We start from the raw sequence: 20,500 nt of genomic DNA, 5'->3' as shown, positions 1-20,500 counted from the left end.
GGACACTGTCTAGAAGCCACCAAGGCTCACAGTTTATCAAGCTAACAGGCGGGTAATGTAATGCAGGAAATGCAAAGACACAGAGGGAAAAGATGAGGCCGTTGGAAGATCAACATTTTCCTCAGACGTAGGATATTATCTAAGTTACGAAGACAAAATCCACGTAACTAAAATTACAATATATTGTCTTAATATGGAACGAAAAATGAACTTCCATGACCTCTGACCTTTCTGTAAAGATCAGCAAACACTTCACAACTCGTTTAGTCAAACATTATCCTCATGAAATCGATGAACGTGTGTAGGTGCAAGTTTATCCTTCTTTTTTAGTTCTTCATTATATAAGTGTCAGAAGAAGCAAGAGGTAAAGAAGTCTATGCGTGTTATACAGCAGCAACAGGTAAGGGTGCTCATTTGGAGGCATGCTGTCTCCTGATTGGGTGAACAGCCCCCGTTGACCCCTGGCATAGTATAGGCATGCTAACACACTCAGCCATCTGTTCACTGCTGCTGGCATCAGGGTCTGTCGTGCTGCCTGCTGTGAAAAGATCCCGGGTGACGCCACCAGCTCAACTGCATGACAAACCAGCTGACCGCACACACCTGCGTGTAGTAAGCACAAAATCCAAAGTGTGAAAACCCTTTCGGGGGAAAAAACAAAAAACCCGTCTTCATGCTAAGCTAATAAGATAACTGACAGCGGGCTGTATAGCAAGAAAGACAATTTCTATCAATTCCTTTTAGACAACAAAATGAAAGTTGTGAAATGCTTGTGGTTGAACAAGAGGTATTTAAATGCGAACATCTCAAAGCTCTGCCACTCATTGCCAAGTTCATCCATCATCTATACCCGCTTTACCCTGCCCAGGGTCACAGGAGCATTGCCAAATAAAAAATTGTGTAATTATAAGTTCGGTAATTTTTTTTTCACATGTATGTAGAAGCAAATTAATTTACTTTTTGATTTAAATGTATTTCTTAGTTAACTTGAAAAATCTTGCAGAAGTCCCCATTTGTGTCCGAGGGTTTAACAGTTTGTAAAACATGCGTGCCGCTACATCCTTATCATTGATTGGTATATGGAAAAAAAAAAAAAAAAAGTGTTTTGATGTGTAAAGAAGCAACATCAGAAGGTGCAACATAACAGAGTATTAAATAGCGAATAGGTGTAATAGGCTGTGGAGTTAAGTCGTGCGACACATGCTACATGACACATGAATCACAGGGAAACAAACAGCAACACTCGATCAATATTTGTGAGGGAACGAGGAGTGTTAACTGTCAGCGGAAGAAATCTCTGTGCATTTCCCACCCGACTCCTTTTCTCCTCACCCTCCCTCCCCACTGTAGAGCTGCAGGTAGCGACAGTGTTGTTTGAGTGTGATTATCTGCTCTCAATGTGTGATCACGCAGCGTTTCTGGCTTCATATCCTGTCAGACAAGCGGGCTCACGTGCAGACACATGCATGCACATGTAAACACACAGATAAACAATTTCCATAAATGGGCACAGTACGACATACAAGAGCCTCAGTAGACTGAGGCACCATTACAACGAGAAATATTAGAGATGAAGCGTTAGCTCAGTAGTTTAGCGGAGTCTTTAAGGTCAGTCACTTTTCATCACCATCTCACCCCTCCATCTTTTTATGTTTGCTGCTTTTGCTCATTATTCTGCAGCGAAATTGCTTTTGTCTTTTTAAGCCTCTCAGTTCAGGTTTGTTTTCAAGAGAAAGACTAAAACATTAAATTAACGGGAATTAAAGTGAGAGGGAGAGATTGCGCCTATGCACCTCTCTCTGTGTGTGTGTGTGTGTGTGTGTGTGTGTGTGTTTCTGAATGGAGCTACAGGAGGCATGCCGAATTGACAACCGTGCTGCTTCACAGAAAATTTAAAATATTTTTTTCATTCAATATATTTCTCGCTGGGAATTATATTATCACCATATATTATGTTGCCAGACCAAAAATAGTCTGTGTGTTGGGGTTGTTAGGCAGGGTTTAATACTTAGTCATGTACCAAAATGTTTGCTTCCACTGACGTAGCAATTCCAGCTCCCGCTACCCCAGCTTGGCAGCTCACACCGAGGAGGAGGCCAAGACAGAGTCAGTAGTTTTTGTTTATCAAAGAGTTTTCAAAAAAGATCAGTTATGTAATGTGGCTACTTCAGGTCCGACTACATTATAGAGACTCAGTCAGTGAATCAGGTGGGAAAAGGTGGCGATGAAAAGAAAACAGCACGAATGTACACATAACCGTGTTTGAAGACAGTGAACAGAGGCTGAAAGACGCCGGAGCAGCGGTTGATGTGAGATGATCACAGGACATCGGACAACAGAGATGAAGAAGAAAAGAACAGTGGGGAAAAAAGGGTTCCTAGTTGTCCAAGGCTATACAAGAACATAATGAGGCTGGGGGAATGAATGGTCGTAGAAGCTGAGGAGGAATAGAAGGGAATACAGGTATAATTGAGATCAGAGGTACAGGGGTCACAAGGCTTTTGATGAACTAAAAATAGATGGAGATGAAGAGGTGGTAGATGTCACAGCTCACCTGTTACACAAGATCTGACTGAGAGGAGTCCAGCTGCACCTTTAACTGATAACCAGAGATATATAATTACAGATAACTTTCCCGTGGAAACCAGCCACAACACCTCCATCTGATCTAGTCATCTTATTGTCACAACTCAACTCAGCTTTATTTATAAAGCACCTTTCATACAAGCCTGCAGTCCAAAGTGCTTCACATCAGAGCAACATACACACATATAAAAAATTTAAAAAAAAAAATCAAAGAATCAAACAAATCAACAAGCATACAAACAGAACAATATGTTTAAAAAATAAGGTAAAACTACAAAAAAAATGTAGGTTAAATCAAATAAAGCACTTAAAATTGCAACAATAAAACAACATTTTAAGAATCAATAAATACATTTAAGAAAAGTAAAAATGAAACACGGTGAAACAGGTAGCTGCTGTGATTATTACTAACTCATTTACCTGGTATTAAAGTTGATCATTACATCACAGTAAATCTCCATCAGAAGGATGTGCTGGTATGTTGCTAATGTCCAAATGCTCACATTTTCATATCTTATTCCATCGTTCTCTTAATTACTTTTACACACTCTTATGGCTTTTATCTGTTCTATCTTATCATATATCCAAGCTCCGATGTAACATATTATTATTGTTAATTACTTTTTTATTATTACAGCTTTTATCTCATTTAGGCATTTCATTGTCTTCATTTTTATTCTTGTTATGTTTTGATCTAAAGTTTATTGATCGAGTTCCTATTTCACTCTATTTTTACTGACTGTTATTGTAGCTTTTAATCTATCGTCTACATCTTGATTGCATCTGCTAAAAAGTGCTAAAAAGAGAGTGAATATCAGACTCGCATTCATCAGGTGAACAGAAACGACTCTGAATGAATGCTGACGTTCCTCCGTGTCTGTGTGTCACAGGATCTATCCACCTCCTGAGATGATAATAGGTCAATAGCGTGTTTACAGCTTGTTGCGCTGCCACCTGTTGGCCAGGAAATCAATTATTTCTTTAAACTACAATTACCTGTTTGCGTTTTTCTGCCTCTGCCATCCACTCGAGTTGCAGTTTAGATCCAGAGTCTGTCCGAACTCATCTAATATATGTTCTTACAACTTTGAAGGAATTTGGCCAATAAAGTTGATTCTGATAGAACACAAAGTTGTAGCCACGACGGTCGACCGTGCTTCACACACATCTTCAACTCTCATACAATCAGCACATTTTCAAAGTGGACACCAAAGATTAGTGTCACCAATTCAGTGTTTGAGGAAATCTCCCCTTCTGTCCCTCAGTTATGGTGTTGAATAATGTCCAGAAAAGTGTTTTTGCGGAACATTATGATTTCAGAGTGAACTTGGCCTTTGACTCTTTGGATATGAAATGTCACCACTTCATAATTTTAGACATTTAGGTGACATTTTGGCATAATTACTGTATGAATTCTTGAGTTATGACCACAAATGTGTTTTGTGAGGTCAGTGACCTTTGAAAAATTTAATCAGTTCATTCTTTTAAGTCCAAGTGAATGCATGTGCCAAATCTGAAGAAATGCCCTCGAAGGGTTCCTTCAATAGAATGGGACGGCGATAGATGGACGTACAGTCGGGGGAACAGACAATCAGAAAACATATTGCCAAATACCACAGTCACAATGTCAATAATACCAAAATACATTACTGTATGCATTGAGCAAGATATTTTACAGTTAAGTAAACTACACTGCCAGAATTCTCTTTTTCCATCGTTAACATACCTGTGGCATGAGAGCACTTAGGAGTTTCAAATCTGCTCGAGGAGTTTTATTGTATCTTTCACTCTCTCATTTCCTGCTACCTCCCCACAATACTATCTAATGTATGAAAAAAAAACATCTTTCTATACAGCAGGTATTGCTTGCTGGCCTCCATATTCACATATACTGATATATGTGTACTTTACCATGTTGCTTTGAGCTCTCCTTTGTTGCCATGGCCAGTTTTACGAAGCTAAGTTTATGTCTTTAATATTCCCCTGCTCTCTTGAGTGCAGGATGGAAACAAACAGTGCAAAGCCTCAGCAGGCATTTGCACATTTGTATGCAGCACCACGTTGAAGGTTGTTTCTATTACGGGTAAGTTTGACTTTGTTGCAATTTAAGGATGAGAGCGAGAGCGAGGAGGAGAGGGAGGATGTAATTACAAATACTTAGTCCGGATTAAATTCTCAGCAGCAGCTTGAAAGTGTTCTCGACCAACAGTCCTGTGTTTTCTTTCCGTTTCTTAAGGTTTTGAGTGAAAGACGATTTTAGAGTGTATTCATGGTTTGATACTACGTTTTCTTAAACAATAAATTTATACAATATTACTAGTGTTTACCACACGCTTTGACATTTCAGTTGTGTGAATGAAATGAAAAGATCCTGCTGCAAGAGAAGCATTATACTGACTTTATTAGGAACATAAAATCTGTGGCGCTGTTTGGCCATGATGTTTGCATATATTATAAAACACATCAGAGGGATAGTCTCGGGGCAGTCTGTCTGAAGATAGTGGAGGGGGGTGGGTGGGGCATACAGTTTTAAAGAACAGACACTGTATCACAAATAATGATGTCTCAGTTCCAACACATTGCACAGACACCATCTTTAGACCTCTACAGACTCCATGTACTCCTGCACGTCACATACTGCGTTTTAGGCATCATATTCCCAGTCATCTACAGCGATTTATTTTTCAGTGAACAGTAAGCACCACAGATGCATGTTGCAGCTCCAAAACAGGCTCCTTTTTTTTGTGATCTGACTTCCAATGCATAAGCTCATAGATTTACAGTAGCTGACAGCAGTGGCAGATGGAGGCTATCAACGACATGATTATCCTGTCCTATTTAATCAACGGCCCTCTTAAGCCGCCCATAGTGTTCGTGGCTAAAGAGCCATATGTCCCTCTCAGGTGTGTAAATAGGCAGCTGTTTGTTAACAAACAACTTTATCAACTTGAGTCCTTCTCCTGGCATTGATTAAACTCTCAGAAAACTAATCTGCTGTTATCAAAATTACATATTTAGATGTAAAACGACACCTTTGCCATCATTCAGTACACCTGGTGAATCTCCACATATCCCTCTGCTGCTCACCTGCGGCTCAGTTATATGGAAAGCTGCGCCTCCCAAGTTGACGGCATTGGTTCCTTCAGTTTGTGACAGATGAGATCAGGGCCGTCACAAATCCCAGTTTTTGAGACTGCAGATTCAAAGCAGACAAAACAATCGTGCAGACCAGTTTCACGGACTTCAAGCTGAAACTTGTCCCCTTCCCCATCTTTCCTGTGTGAGCGATTCAAAGATCAATCATCGCATCTGCAGCAAGCCCAGCAGTATGTATTCCTTCAGGGACGCCACGTTTGTTCACTGCTAGAAAATATCGCCTTCTCCTTGAGGTCTAAAATTGATCTCCTCAACCAGTGTGCAAGGACGAACATTGAGTACGTCTACTGGGATCCTCGGTTTGTGTTGGCTGAGCCACATTTGGCTGTTTGTGTTCTCGTTCTTGCGTGGACCATGAATACAAACTCTGACTGATGCACCGAGCTCTAATCCTATTATTACATATTCAGGAGGACGCACATATTCAAAATCAGCTAACAAATATATTTCATTTTTCAGATAAGGCTGAAATATTTTGTATGGGAACTGTACAAACAACTAAATAAAAGTGCATTTGTTGTGGGCTTTTTTTCAGCCGCAGATTAATACACAGTCGGTGCTGGAGTAAGTCTTTATGGCAGCAGGATGATGGATGGGGAACGGACTAAAAATAAACTACAGTTTTGACAATAATGGCGTGTGGAAGAAATACACACACAAGGCTTATTTAGTTGGATCATTTCACTGTTGATTTTGATTAGCTCTTTATATTTTGTTCATAAAACATGGATATTCATTTATTTTGACAGGCTTACTGGTACTGTTTACAAATTGCAGAATACTACATTATTAATGATTTGCAGTATTGCTGCAGTGGAGGACTTCACAGCTAATTACTGGTTTAGTGAGTGGACTGTCAATGGGGTGCGTGTGGGGTGTAAAATATTCACAATGCAGCCACTTCTTCAGATAGCACCACACGACTTGGTACAGAATCCCTGCAGGAGCGGCTTCTTTGATCTCTGCAGGACCAGACTACACTCCCCCTGAACCACAGTGATTAAAAGCATCGACTCCAGTTTGTCAAACCTTTGAGCTGACCTTTACAACGAGAGCCAGCCCATTTATCAGTAAACAAGACCAAAAACAACTACCATGCTCTCAGCACAGGACCGACAGAGCAGCTTCAAATAAAAAGATGCAATTAGTCATTTTGTATTATAACGTATCATAAAATGACTTCTATTCTGCCATCTAATTTAATCCCACTCTGTTCTTGGCCCTCTGCTCTTTTATCCAATAGTGAAGCAGGTTTTTTTCTGTGGATGATAACCAAGGAAAAGCTTCTATAGGGAGTTGCATTGCAGCATTTTATATATGGATCTTTATGATATGTTTATCAGCACTACCTAACCTTCACACATAAACCCACACTGGAGTGAAACAAAAATGTCATAAAGCATTAATAGTAATTTACTCCTGACATGAAATACTCTACTGTGATTCTATTAAAAACCACTGATCCTCACAAATCCCAGGGCTGATTGTTAATCTTTGAAGGCACAAACTGAACTTTTCTTATTGTCTGAAAAGCACTGTGGTGTTAAATCTCTGAGCAGCAGGTAATTCAGTTGCTGTGGTTAGATAATTTCACCAGAGACTTTGATAAATGAATGTAAATACATAACTTTCTCATGGGGGGGGTGGGGTTTGATCGGAGAATTGCTTGATTTAAAGTCTGCGTTGACGACTAATATGAAAACCTGTTACATTTGTTATATTCTTCCTTACTGTTTGTTTCACAAATATTTCTGCGGCTCCTTACAGGTAGAGCAGCCTTTTACGTTTCTGTTTCTCATCATAACACACAAATGGAACCGATATAGATGTTCTTTGATTTACTGGATTGTGTGAGGAGCTTATTCTCTCAGAAAAGATCAAGGAAAGTCTTTCATTCTGGAGGCTGAGCCCCCAAAAAAAGAACAGCAGTTTCCATGTTAAGCTCTAGGACCTTGAAGATATAGCACTGAGGGAGGGGAGATATAAAACTAAGCAGAAAAACAAAGAGGGAGGGTAAATCTTTAAAATCAAAAGGAAATTCTGTTAAATGAACGTAGAATAAAATGTTCTCTTATTTACTTCTTCTGTGCCTCATTAAACGGTTCCTTTCTCTCGAAAGGAAAACATTTCCTTTCGAGAGATGGATTGGACAAGAACAGAGAGAAAGAAACTGATACATATCTGTGCTCAGTCCATTTGAATTTCAATGGCAGCCCTAAATAGAAGTGACAAAATGATTAGAACCTCTTTGTTCGTAAAGAATTATATTTTAACTCGTGCTTGAAATGCGCATAAATAAACAGAGGAGCAGAAAGAGCAGAGGAAGTACACAGGCATCACCGAGCATGAAGGAGCTCTGAGTTTGACAAAACCTTGCATATCTGTATGGTGATTCTTAGCCACCCTTATCTTTATATTCCGCCCCCATTTATTCATGCTCATCTACAAGATCATTATCAGAATGTTTACTCTGCATGCAAGCACAGATCATCCAGTCTATTTCTCACTGGACTACGTAGGAGGTTGTTTTTCTCAGCTGCTCTTCAAGTGGAAGCCTTAGCCCCGGGCGCTTGTGGTTCAGATGTAGGAGCTTGTTATGGTTGGTAGTTCAACACCGAGGTCCTCCTGTCCACATGTCAGAGTGTCCTTGGGCAGGACACTGGACCTCTAGTTGCTCCTGAAAGCAACTCTGCTGCCACTGGTGTGTGGCCAGTTGTTCACAAGCATATTGCAGATAATGTTGAATGCTGTGCATTCTTATTCCTTTTCCAAACAAGTATGAATTATAGCAAAAATTGTAATGCCTGTTTTTACTTGTTGTTTAGTTTACAAGTTTGTTATTGCTGTAATAACACATTTAACTTGCTATGTTACCATGTTTTATCATTATTATACAGGGGTACAGAATCAATTGTTTATTTTCTTCCCCTTGTTGAAAAATAATTTACTTAATAAAATAATAATATAAATAAAAACATTAATATTGTAAAACATTTCAAGAAAAGACTATACTCCGATTGACAAATCAACCAAAACTTTAAAAGTAAATATTAGACATTAACTGTCATGTATAAATGGCCATGAATGGCAAAAACAAACGTTTTGTCAAAGCATCTGGTGTCTCAGAGATACACACAAGGGGCCTTTGGTTTAGACATTAAAAAGGCTTATGGTAGTATAAGTACATTACTTATGTAAGTAATCTTACGTACATTGTATCTCAAGTTATTTGATGTTACCAGAGTTAAATACATTACAAAAGTTGACTCGCATACGGTACTAAAAATAAATCCACCTTGACTTTACACAGACACAAACACCGCTCATCTGGGTGAAAGTTTGAGATCTTTCTAACTCTCTATACTTCTTTAACCCGACTTCGGTCTGGGAACCAGGTGGTCACGGCGCAGACACTAAAGGGCACCTCGTGTATCACTGAGATGCCGACGGGCTTTGACAAAATGGAGGTAATTGACACCCTGGGAATGAGAACAGGCTGGCCAGACACACCGGCGAAACAACTCCTGTGCTAATTTCAGATGGACGATAAATCACACGGCCTTCTCGTTCATTGAACAAGACTGACTAAAGACACCTGCGGCTGCAGGAGGCTCCAGCAAAAACAAAAAGCTGGTGAAAATTGTATTCTTGCTCATCGTTTGTCCCAATGGAGTGCAGCAATATCTTGGCACTGCGTAAATTAATTTACATCAATGAACTTAAATTAATCGTTGAACTGTGTTTCAAAGACACATATGACATAAGAAATATGTGTTTAATACGTCTTCAAACATGACTGCCTAGTTTCCGTCTTCTCAATGATGTCCTGCAGTAGCAAACACACACGAACACTGCCTCTTGCAGTGTTCGTCTGCAGGTCTATTATGGGTCTAAATGCAGTTTGAAGTTACAGAATATTCTCTGCCACTCACTATGACTCCACAAGATGAAACCAGGGCAGTTATTTTGCTCTATCAGGCTGCTAGTGGTCAAAAATGACTTATGCAGTCCATTTACAATGTAATTATCATCATTCAGTGGATGAGTCACGATTATTACAGACAATTTCATGTGTGATAGGGATGTGTGAGCGACAGATAATGTACACTTCTCTGTGCTTATGTGTGAGCGTGTGTCAGAGCGTGATTGTAAATGTGTGCAGTGCGTACCGTGCGACTGGCCCTCCATGTGTCCCATGGTTTCGATCTGCTCCACCAGGTCATTCGAGTTCCACTGACTCATGCCCAGCAGAATGGCGTTCTTCCCCTCCATAACATCTGCTGGGACACACACACACACACACACACACACACACACACACACACACACACACACACACACACACACACACACACACACACACACACACACACACACACAAAGGGGAAGTAAGACAAAATCCTATTACTCTCTCAGAATATTAACAAGATGGCAATTCATTGATCTTGAAGTGCAAACTGATCTGACCTGGACAACATTAAAGGTCCCTCTTATTTTAACAGATGAGGCTTCTTCTCAGGTGTGTGACTGGCAGGGATAGTTAATACCTTTAGCAGAGGTTGCAGCTGAAAACTTGACCAACACTTGTCTGATTTTGTGCCATTTGGCCATGGTTGTATTTCAATTTTGGCTTTCCAAGCAGTCCATGCTGTGTATGTGAACCTGAATACACAATGTACTGTGCAGCAATTGAACAAAACTACAAAATGCAACCTGACGGCCAACAACATGGTCAACTCAACTCAACTCAGATGAATTTATATACCACCTTTCATAAAACAATGCATCCCAAAGCAAGATAAAAAGGAACTTAAAATACAATGAAAACAAGACGATTGTAAAACAGTAAAACAATAGAGCCAATTGAAAGCCAAGCAAAAAAGATATGTCTTACTTTTCTTTAAAAAAAATGTCCACAGAAGTGGAGTCCCTCAGATATTCCACGGCACAGGGCCACAACGGCTAAAAGCGGACTGGGTTCTGGGTATAACCAGGAGGCCAGCAGTCTGTGAGGTAGGCTGGTGACAGTCCGTGCAGTGATTTTAAAACCACCAAAAGACTATTAAATAGGTGAAATATGTTCTCATATTTGGTTTCATCTCTCAAATATGTTTAGGAAGACTAAACAGGAGAGCACTGAAGTATAGTCAAGCAAGTCAAGTAATAAAAGCGTGCATGAGCATCTCTGTATCAGATTGGGAGAGAAATGGTCTGATTTTGGCAATAAACAACAAAGTCTGGTGAGCAAATGGAATATTTCACGTTGCTTCTGACGACAGAACACAAATGGAATAATACTTGTGGTGCAAAGGGGAATTGAATGATGTTTAAAGTGATACGGTAAACATGGTGTGACATATTTTTTTAAGCTTGCCAGCCAGATATTTGTCTCTTTGGTCGTGAACCATCCTCTCAAAACTGGTATATCCATGAGTGGGGATACTACTGTAGGACCAAATACTGCTCCAGGCTTAATACAAGACAATATTTTATGCTGGAGATGAGATTTGAAAAGTAGGTCGTTCTATTTTTGAGGACGAGACAACGACATGCTCCTAACATCAGATATTGTTTTTGAATGGAGGAACAGCGCTGGAATGGGCAGGGTACAATCAATCACTGTAAAATGAGCAGCTGTAAAATGAGTAAATTTTTCTGAGTGTCACAATCCTCGCAAAATTATGATAATCTACTCCAGTGGGTCCAATAACATTTGGAAAGTCATAAAGAACCGTATGTTTAATTTCATCCCGGTTGAGTGAGCGGGGAGCCAGTAAGTCTCAGATGCTTACGTAACTCGTTATAGTATATACATAGTAAATACTGAAAAAAGTTTATGTCATTTTGCAATGCCTTTAATTGTATTTATTTATAAAAAAAATATATATATTTATTTAGTAGGCTAAAACAAAATCTTGAAATTGTAACACAGGTGAGTAAAACTGACCAGACGCAAATGGACAACCCTGAGACAGGAAGTAAAAGCAAAGTATTTACTGAAGATAATTCATTTCGGTGGACAAACAGAAGCAGGTTAACAACTCGGATAGCCAGAAAGATGAATCATAACTTAGAAAACGCTGCAACACGTTGCACGGAGTACAAATAAGAGTTGGCACAAAGGGCAGGGAGCACACAGGCACACAAAGGGAGACAATGAGACACAGCTGGAGCTCATCAGGACAGAGCGATGTACACGGCGGCGGGGAAACAAACAAAGGCAGGCAGTGAAGGTTCTGAGAAGACGAGGATGTATGTACACAAAATAAAACCATGTAGAGGTTTATTTATAGAAAACATGACCCGGTGACAAAGGTATATACTGTATCTCAGGGGTCTCCAACCTGTTTTCCTCTGAGAGCTACTTTGACAAAAATAAAGTGTCCGAGAGCTACTCATGTTCAGTAACATTTATTCACATAGCTGAGCTCCACCCAAACCAGCTGGCTCAGCTTCTTTTATGTGAAGAATAACAATTTGATACTTTTTACACACATTTTGTATCACACCATAAATTCAACACCATGTGCATGTTTTTCTCTCGTGCATTTCTTCATGTTTTCAATTGAGGGGGGGAGGGTTTTTTCTGTATCTACAATTACACAGATGTGCTTTCAATGCATACTGCAGTGCACACAGCTCTTGTGTGGCCAAACTGGTTTGCAAAGTGTCAAATAAAGCTGTGTAATATTCTTGTATAAGATTTAACCAGGAAAATCTGGTGCTTCCCCTTCGATTAACACCCCTAAAACCGAGTATATTACTGAACGCTGTGTGACACTGGAGGGCTTTTAATTTGAAATGTCAAGCCATTCAGCCGACCAGCGGTGTAACTTTGATCTCTCACTCACTCATTGAGAGACACTCGCTTTATAGCTCCGATAGCGATCCAATCAAAAATATTGTATTTATGTTATTTACCTAATTTATGAGCGCCTTTTTGTCTCCAGCTCAGTGTGAGAGTCTCTGCTGTGTTTTGCAGGTTGCGTTACAGTCCTCTGATCTCTGTGGGTCAGTGACCGTGTGCGGAGAGATTGTCCGCTCACTAATCGATCGCAGTGATAGCGTCGTTCTCTCGGAGAGGTTAAAAAATAAATCAATAAAAAGTGCTGAAATGGAACGCCAAATAATACCGCTCATGTCTAGCTGATACATCTAAACATCGCAACATTGCTAAAAAATATGTTCTTCAGGGTAACAAACGCGAACAATTAAACTGATGGAAGCAAACACCCCCCGGTTGGTCGAACATTTATTTTGAAGAGAAAGCGAAGGTAAAACCATTCTGTCAGATTCAACACAGATTACAGCCGAGCTTCGTTCGGTGACTGCACCTTTCACTTTTCCTAAATAAAGAGGTAGAAAAATGCCAGCTTGTTCACACCCTCTATGATTGCCTGACCACTCTTGTTTCATTCCCTGTTCGGGTGATGTTGTGGGATGTATTAAATCTATAAATGTAGTATATTTGTGTCGTTGTTCTTCAATACATAAATCACCACCACATTTCCGTCGGAAATGATAAGCTCTGTTGTGTTGAAGAATATCTGGAGTCAGCCCACAAAACAAAAAAGACGAGCTAGGTGTGCTGTGTGTTCAGCATGACCAAAACAGTCATTTCCTCATCACAGCTTGTCATCCCGGACAGCCTGAGATGGGATGAGTCATGCAGGAAGACACCCTTTAACTGACAGGCTCCTCGCCCGTCTCAGACGTTTCTGCCTGGCAGCTCTGAGACACTCTGATGCGGGTCTCCACGGCTTGTCCGCTTGTATCACACAGAGGCCCGTTTACTGGTCACACACCTCCCTCCCCCCTTCCAAACACACACACATACACACACAAAAATCACACAGCACTGAGCTGAATATAATGATGCAGGGACATAACACACACATTTGTAGATTCAAACATACACAGACAAGCACAAAGAAAATGGAGAGGCGAGAGAAAGAGGCACATATTTGATCCAAACAAAGCGTCACAGGATGTAAGAAAGCCTGTGTTTGGACAGGGAGAAAATGCAAAGCAGGCTTTACACGAAATCCTGCAAACGCAGGTTACTGAATCATCTCCTGGAGGGGGAGCTGAGCGGGAGTGTTCAAAGCCAAAACGGAAGCTCCTCTGAGAAGCGGGGAGTGTTTGAACGGAATGAAAACCCAGAGTCTAGATTGCACAGAAATCAGGTGCAGCACAATGTAATGCGCAAATAAGCATAAGAGTAAAGACGGCTGTCTACCTGGAACACACAAGAGAACAGCAAAATCGGATTTAAAGAACAGGGCGAGAGAAAAGGAGAAGTGTGAGATTTGCCTTCAGCAGACAGCCCCAAGGGAGGAAAAGAGATTGAGAAACATCCCTCAACCTTTCAGTTCACAGTAAGTTAGTGTCAGTGGAGGAGAGAGAAATGGAGGCGGTGACTGCTAAACGAAGAGGAAACCGCCTCGATTGACCTCTACCACTCCAATACCGTCGTAATTCTCAATTTCTTGATCTCATCATCAAGCACTTGGTGCAGCAGCACACTACTTCTGGCTTTAATTTAGGCCCATTCAACTTTAGATGACCCACTATGAAAATAAGATTGCTTTGGGGTTTATCCTGCAAAATGGAATCAACAGGGTGAGTCAGGTAAGTAGGCGGCTGACGATGGATGGCACTGAAACACACGAAAGTGGAGCTCTGGAGCAGACAATATATATGTAATCGGCGAAATAAAAATGAAAAAAATATATATTTAATTCTTCGGCAGTATTCATATTAATGCTCAATGCTAACATGCAAAAATAAACACATGTACTTGGAGCACAGATGTAATTCTAGCTATGGTAGCGGTGTGGATTTTGGGACTGAAAAAAAACGTAACTGTTGTATGAATTGCCATCAGATTTTCTACAAACATCTGGGAATCCATCTCGACAGTTACCTGATCCACAACCTAGCTAACCTTAGTTACCTGCTGTGTCGTTGTTAGCTATATATCAACTTTCACAAAGAGTTTTATAAGCACAAAGACCTAAAAAAACAAACAAAAAAAACAGTTTGCCAGCACAGTAAGAGTATTTGGACTGATGCATAATTTGAAATGTTCTGCCCAGTACCTTCTTTGGTAGCTTGCTCACAAACCCATGACGCTCTCCTGTGTCCCTGTAGTTTTGCAATCGTTTTGGATGCCGTGTTTGTGTACTTGCATGTTGTAAGTTTGATGGCATTTGTTCTGCTTCAGCAATGACAAAGAGACATCCTCCTCCACATGTAGCTTACTCAGCTGTTAGTGTTGTTGCCTTGGGAATGAATGTCCATGAATTGAGGCTTTTGAAGGAGCACTGAAGGGTTGCTTGTATTTGTTTGTCTGTTGAGTTCAAATAAATCGAGTCACTGACTCAACCTTTAAATTATATTTAGTCATCCGTTCTCAGTCTAATAATGACAAAGCAATTGTCTGCTCTTCATGTGAGAACACAGACAATCCATTAACATAATAAAATACAAAAGTCAATGCTATCCATCAAATTATAGAGACCAAAGGATGGAAAATACAAGTTTCTGCGTTACGGGTTTTAGATTTTGTTTTTTGTTTTTTTGAAAAAGAACACAGGACAACTGATTTAGAGTGCAGATATGTACGCTGTAGCCCACATAAAAATGCTAATTAATTCAAATTCAGCTTATAAATATTCCTTAATTAACATTACTTTTGTTCATGAAAAGAATTTGCAGTCAGCCTCAGCTGTACTTTAGTGCTAAATGGCAAATAACAGCATGCTAATTTGTCAACCTACCATGTTGAACATGGAAATGGAAATCTATACCTGGTACACATCACAGTGTTAGTATTATCACTGACAGTGTGCTGCCATGCTCGTGTTAACATTTAGCTAAACTGTGCAGGCTGTAGCCTACAGATGTGCAAGGTGGAAGCTTGACCGCAGGATCTTACGAAAGAGCATATTTTTACTGGAGTATTTCACATATCATGCTTTTTTTTTTTTTTTTTTTTTTTTTTTTTAAATGGTTTGTTTCTCTTATTTTTATCCAGTATATTATCTTTGTGTTGTGTGATAAGCTTTTGGAGATAATTTTTCTCTGCATAGAATCATATCTGTTACTCTTTTACATCCCTATGAGGATCCTGAAAATTTAATCTCTTGCTTATGTCCCCACAAACAAGCTTACTGCATTTATATATTCTGTCTGTTTTGTGTGTCAGTGTCGGTACAACTGTGGGCAACAGATTACATGAAACTTCCATGAAGTTGTGCAACAACAGTCGACTGATTTGAATCAAATACAGCTGCACCTGATGAGACTAATAATCAACCAAAGAAAGAGAAGTAATCAGGGAATTGCCCCCCTGCTGGGACTAATTTGGAAAGAAAAACATCTAGGATTGAGTCATGCATGCTTCAAATCCACTCCAGCGGAGTTTTATTTCTACCATGACGTCTTTTTTTGTAAGATACGATGACAGATTCAGATAAAATGTTAAACATCCATTGTAGCCTCAGAAGACCCGGATGTTAAACTGCACCAGCAACATGTGAAAACGACATTATTTTTACTGGTTAAAAAAAAATCAACACTTGTCTGAGAAATCATTTATCAAATATGGATCCCGGCCTAAATTTATTCAACTATTTTGGGGTCGAAGGTCTACCAGGCCACAACACTTCATGCACATCTGCTCATAACTTTTTGAGATAATTCGTTAACACAAAAAAGCATGAAAGAAGCTTCAGTGGCAAAGTCAAAAGTAGAGAGACAACACACTGAAGACATGGCTGATGAATCTAACCATAAGAAAACAAAGTTAATCTTTGGTATATTCTTCCTCAAACCTGCACGTCATACATCTGTCAGATTAAAGAGAATACAAAAATCAGCAAGGTGTTGGAATGGATTACTTTACAGACATTAATGAACACGACAGCTCAAACAAAAGGAAGGGAAAATGAGATGTGTGTGAGGGTGTCTGTGTGCCCGTTTAGTTCTATCTTTGTGAGCACCAGCTTTAAAAATGAGTGAAGATATTTTTGGAAAGAGTTTTGACTGATCTTCTGGCTTTTGAGCGTTAAAAAGAGCATTGTGTCAGTATGGGGACTGATGGTCCAATATAGACGTGCAAACCATGTGCGAGAACAGGTTCATAAGCCATCTTCACGACAAAGTCTTATCTGCTGCAGCCACATCCCCTGTGAATTTGTTTATTTTCTGCTGGGGAGATAAAACTGTGTTGAGCCACATGTGGAAGATACCGCTCACACTGAAAGTTAACAAAAATGGAAATTTAAATGAAGGTGGATGAAAGTAAAGTAACAATGTCCAGCTCCTCCTTCCTCCATCTCTTCTCTAATTAAAATCCCCATCAAATATACAGGAGGTCTTTAATGAAACAATTATTTGCCATGTTATAGGAATAGTTTGACATTTTGGTATACCAAATACCAATAGCATTATAAGAGCTAGACGAGAAGACTTTAGAATCCTTACAATTTTTTTTATACTTCTGCATAAACATGACCCAAAACATCATCAGCTATTTAGACAAGTCATAAAGAGAAGCCAATTAAACCAAATATTATGCTTAGGTCATTTATAATCCAATATCATATAACTGAGAAAACGTATGTTCTCTTAATCTACTTTTTAGGACTTCTGTGAAAGTCTGATGGTTTTAGGTCAAATTTATGCAGAAATATAGAAAATTCGGAAGGGGTTTACAAACTGTTAAACACCACTTTAACAAGATCTCCTTTAGCTGAAAAGCACCTCTAAAAATCACAAATTGGCACGCTATATTTTATTTCTTTATTCCTGCAGTCTTGTCGTCATGCATTACAAATAGTCCTACATTTTACCCTCTATAAAACTACAAACTCACACTTTTTTTTTTACACTGTATCCTTTAGACAGAACCAGATTTATGTTTCCTCATTGCAAGTCTTTATGCTAAGCTAAACTGTTAGCTGCAGCTTCATGCTGGTATCAATCTTCTTGTCTGTTCTACCCAAATTTCCAATTATTCCTTCCAACAAATGTGGTCAAATGAAATTTGTCACGTCATGCTGGGAGTATATTATTGCACCGGCATCGTTAAATTCATCATCTTTTATCAGCAGACTTTGTCATTAAATGTCATTATGGATTCAAGTGGGAAAATTTTTGCAAATGCAACATGGTTTTTAATACGTCAACTCAGTCTCATAAAGTTTAATCTGCAAATGGCGCAGAGTGGTTTACAACAGCATAACAAGGTGGCAGCCATATAATAACTAGATGATGTCCTACTTGCATTCAAACACATTTGCCTCCCGCTGCAATTTAATGTGGCATATAAGTGCGGGAGCAGCCAATTTCATGGATATCCTTTCAGGCTGTCAATTACCCTCCTAATTTAAATTCATTTCATCAGATATCAAAACTCAGCAGATTTGTCAGCAGCTCACATCAATAAACAACATGGCACTCAAGTTGGCATTCACTTCAGAACCTGTAAGGCACATTAAGTGCTCATTAAAGAAATTAAGACTTTCCACCTTTGACCACAGAGTTGTGTAGTTTCAAAAGAAGTAAACAAAAGTTGAGTGGTATTTATATTCCAGCGTCTCCTGTAGTGTGCCTCACCGCAGGTTAAAGCTGAGGAGACTCAACTTCTAATTGATCTAGCATGTCACACCGTAAAGGGGACAATACTAATCAAGTGGAAATTAATTAATCCAAAAATGTTTTAATGTAGAGAACAAGCTCAGAGAGTTTTTGGACTTGATATCAATGGAAGAAGCTGTTAAAGCTATTCAGGTGATAAATGACTTGGGCTCAATTCAGGTCACCAGAACTCAAATTCGATCATTTTTAAACTGAAAGGGTTTTTAAAGAGGGATCAGTGATGTAGCCACAAATGATCCGGGGCTCCTTTTCTATGGTGCGTTTATGTATCAATTTATCTTATATTAATCTGTCTATATTTCTTGTTCAGTTTTGTGTTTTGATTGAACATACCTATTGTTGAGTCTATGATTTGTACTGTTTTTTTTCATACGAGTTTTTAAATTTTCTGTATTTTAAAGGCCCATCTAGGGATGATCATTACAAATTACTGTAGCTCAGGCTATCATTGTTGTGGTGTGTCGCATTGTTTACGCTACATACTGTACTTGTCCTCACACAAATAAACATTAGAATAAAATTAAGTCATGTTGTGGGGACTGTGAGTTCAAAGTGGAGGTGTGGGAGATACCAGTCAAATACTTTGTGGAAAAGTAGGTCATTTTTTTGGTGGTTTTTTTTTTACTATTTTTTCAAGGCGAGTGGAAAGCCACTGGCATTTACCTAACTTTTCAGATGTTGTAAAACGAGGATATGAAAGTACGACTGCATAAATACCCCCTGCTGCTGCTCTGCACCGGTGGCAGGAACAACCATGAAAGAACTAAAACACTCCACTGAAAAACCCACCATACTTGCACAGATATATGTTTGGCAGATAACACACCCCAGAATATCTGAGTTTAAGAGATACAAGCATAATCTTTCACTCAGTTTAACGTAGCGGAAAAATCTATCAGCTGATTTTATTCTATTATCAGGGACTGGTGATGAAGAAAGGCCACTTAATGCAGCTTTTCAATGTTTTATTTTCATATGGAAACGAAAAAACACAAGAGGGATCTCGGTATTGCCATTAAAAGTGACACTGAAACCTGAAACACGGCCAGTTTTCTCTGGAAGTAGAACACTCTATTAAATAAATATGCTAAAACAAAGTCTTCAGTCCCAGAGAGCTTTTACAGCAAACTGTTAACAGCGACGTGATGCTAAATAAAGTCATGAAATGTGGGCAAAATAATGAAAAAAAAAACTCGGTCATATTAAGGCATACACAAGTTATTCAGTAAAAGGACCTTTTGCAGAGTAATCGAAAAGGCTGCTCTTCATAGTAAGTGGTTGAAAAGTATTTTTTTCAGAGTAAAACTTGTGATGCTCCATTGTGTTTCTGTATGTGAGCATCAAGCTTCAAATAAATGAACAGTGAAAAAGCATTCTCTCTGAATAAACCACTAAAACCAAAGGTTGAACCTCCTGAAAGGAGCGCTTTGATTTAGCTTTTCTTCATTTAACGTCAACTTCAAGTGTCTTCTTGCGTGCTTGCTTTCATTTGAGAACCTATGGCTTGTAGATAAACTGGAGATTTAAGTGCCTTTGGTGAAAAATCCACACTTTATGTTCAACACTGACTCTTGATGTGAAAGGGTCACGGAGCCACTCAATATCATCACTTTAATCTTTTTAGGTTTCTGCATGTCAGCCTGAGTCTCTTTGACAGCAGTCTGCGTTACTGCTGCTTTCCTGTGTGTGTGTGTGTGTGTGTGTGTGTGTGTGTGTGTGTGTGTGTGTGTGTGTGTGTGTGTGTGTGTGCGTGCGTGCGTGCGTGCGTGCGTGCGTGCGTGCGTGCGTGCGTGTATTTGAGTGCACATGTGTGGTGCTTTCTTTTAGGGCAGGGGTGCACATGTCAGAGGGGTTGAGCTACAGATATGACAGGTTCAAACCACCAAGCAACCAGTGTTTCCTCCTCACCGCTGAGGCTGACTGACACACAACAGCATCAGCTGGTGGAAACTGAACCTCAGTCTTCAGTTCTCATGAGAAATTAATTGAATGTTTGTGTAAACCTGTCATTCTCAGAGTATATACACTCAGCAGCATCCTCCCCTTCTGCTATCTGTATTTTATCCTTTTCAAAATCCTTGTTGCCCACTTG

The 20,500-nt window shown here is 39.5% G+C and overlaps 1 protein-coding gene across 5 annotated transcripts in view; it reads right to left on the bottom strand.

Annotated features, from left to right (window-relative positions):
* pitpnm3 (PITPNM family member 3) overlaps positions 1-20,500 on the bottom strand; it is an 87,272-nt gene that overhangs the window by 47,276 nt on the left and 19,496 nt on the right. For 4 of the 5 annotated variants that reach the window (XM_069161370.1, XM_069161371.1, XM_069161367.1 and 1 more), the window contains one exon: positions 9,912-10,022. In XM_069161370.1, the coding sequence (XP_069017471.1) occupies positions 9,912-10,022 (111 nt within the window). The remainder of the gene's footprint in view (positions 1-9,911; positions 10,023-20,500) is intronic. The other variant, XM_069161369.1, reaches the window with a different exon arrangement.

Source organism: Embiotoca jacksoni, unplaced genomic scaffold (genome assembly GCF_022577435.1).
Source record: "Embiotoca jacksoni isolate LCO1_2020_lvr unplaced genomic scaffold, fEmbJac1.0.p SCAF_28, whole genome shotgun sequence".
NCBI lineage: Eukaryota > Metazoa > Chordata > Actinopteri > Embiotocidae > Embiotoca > Embiotoca jacksoni.
This window is presented reverse-complemented; position numbering and strand designations above follow the sequence as displayed.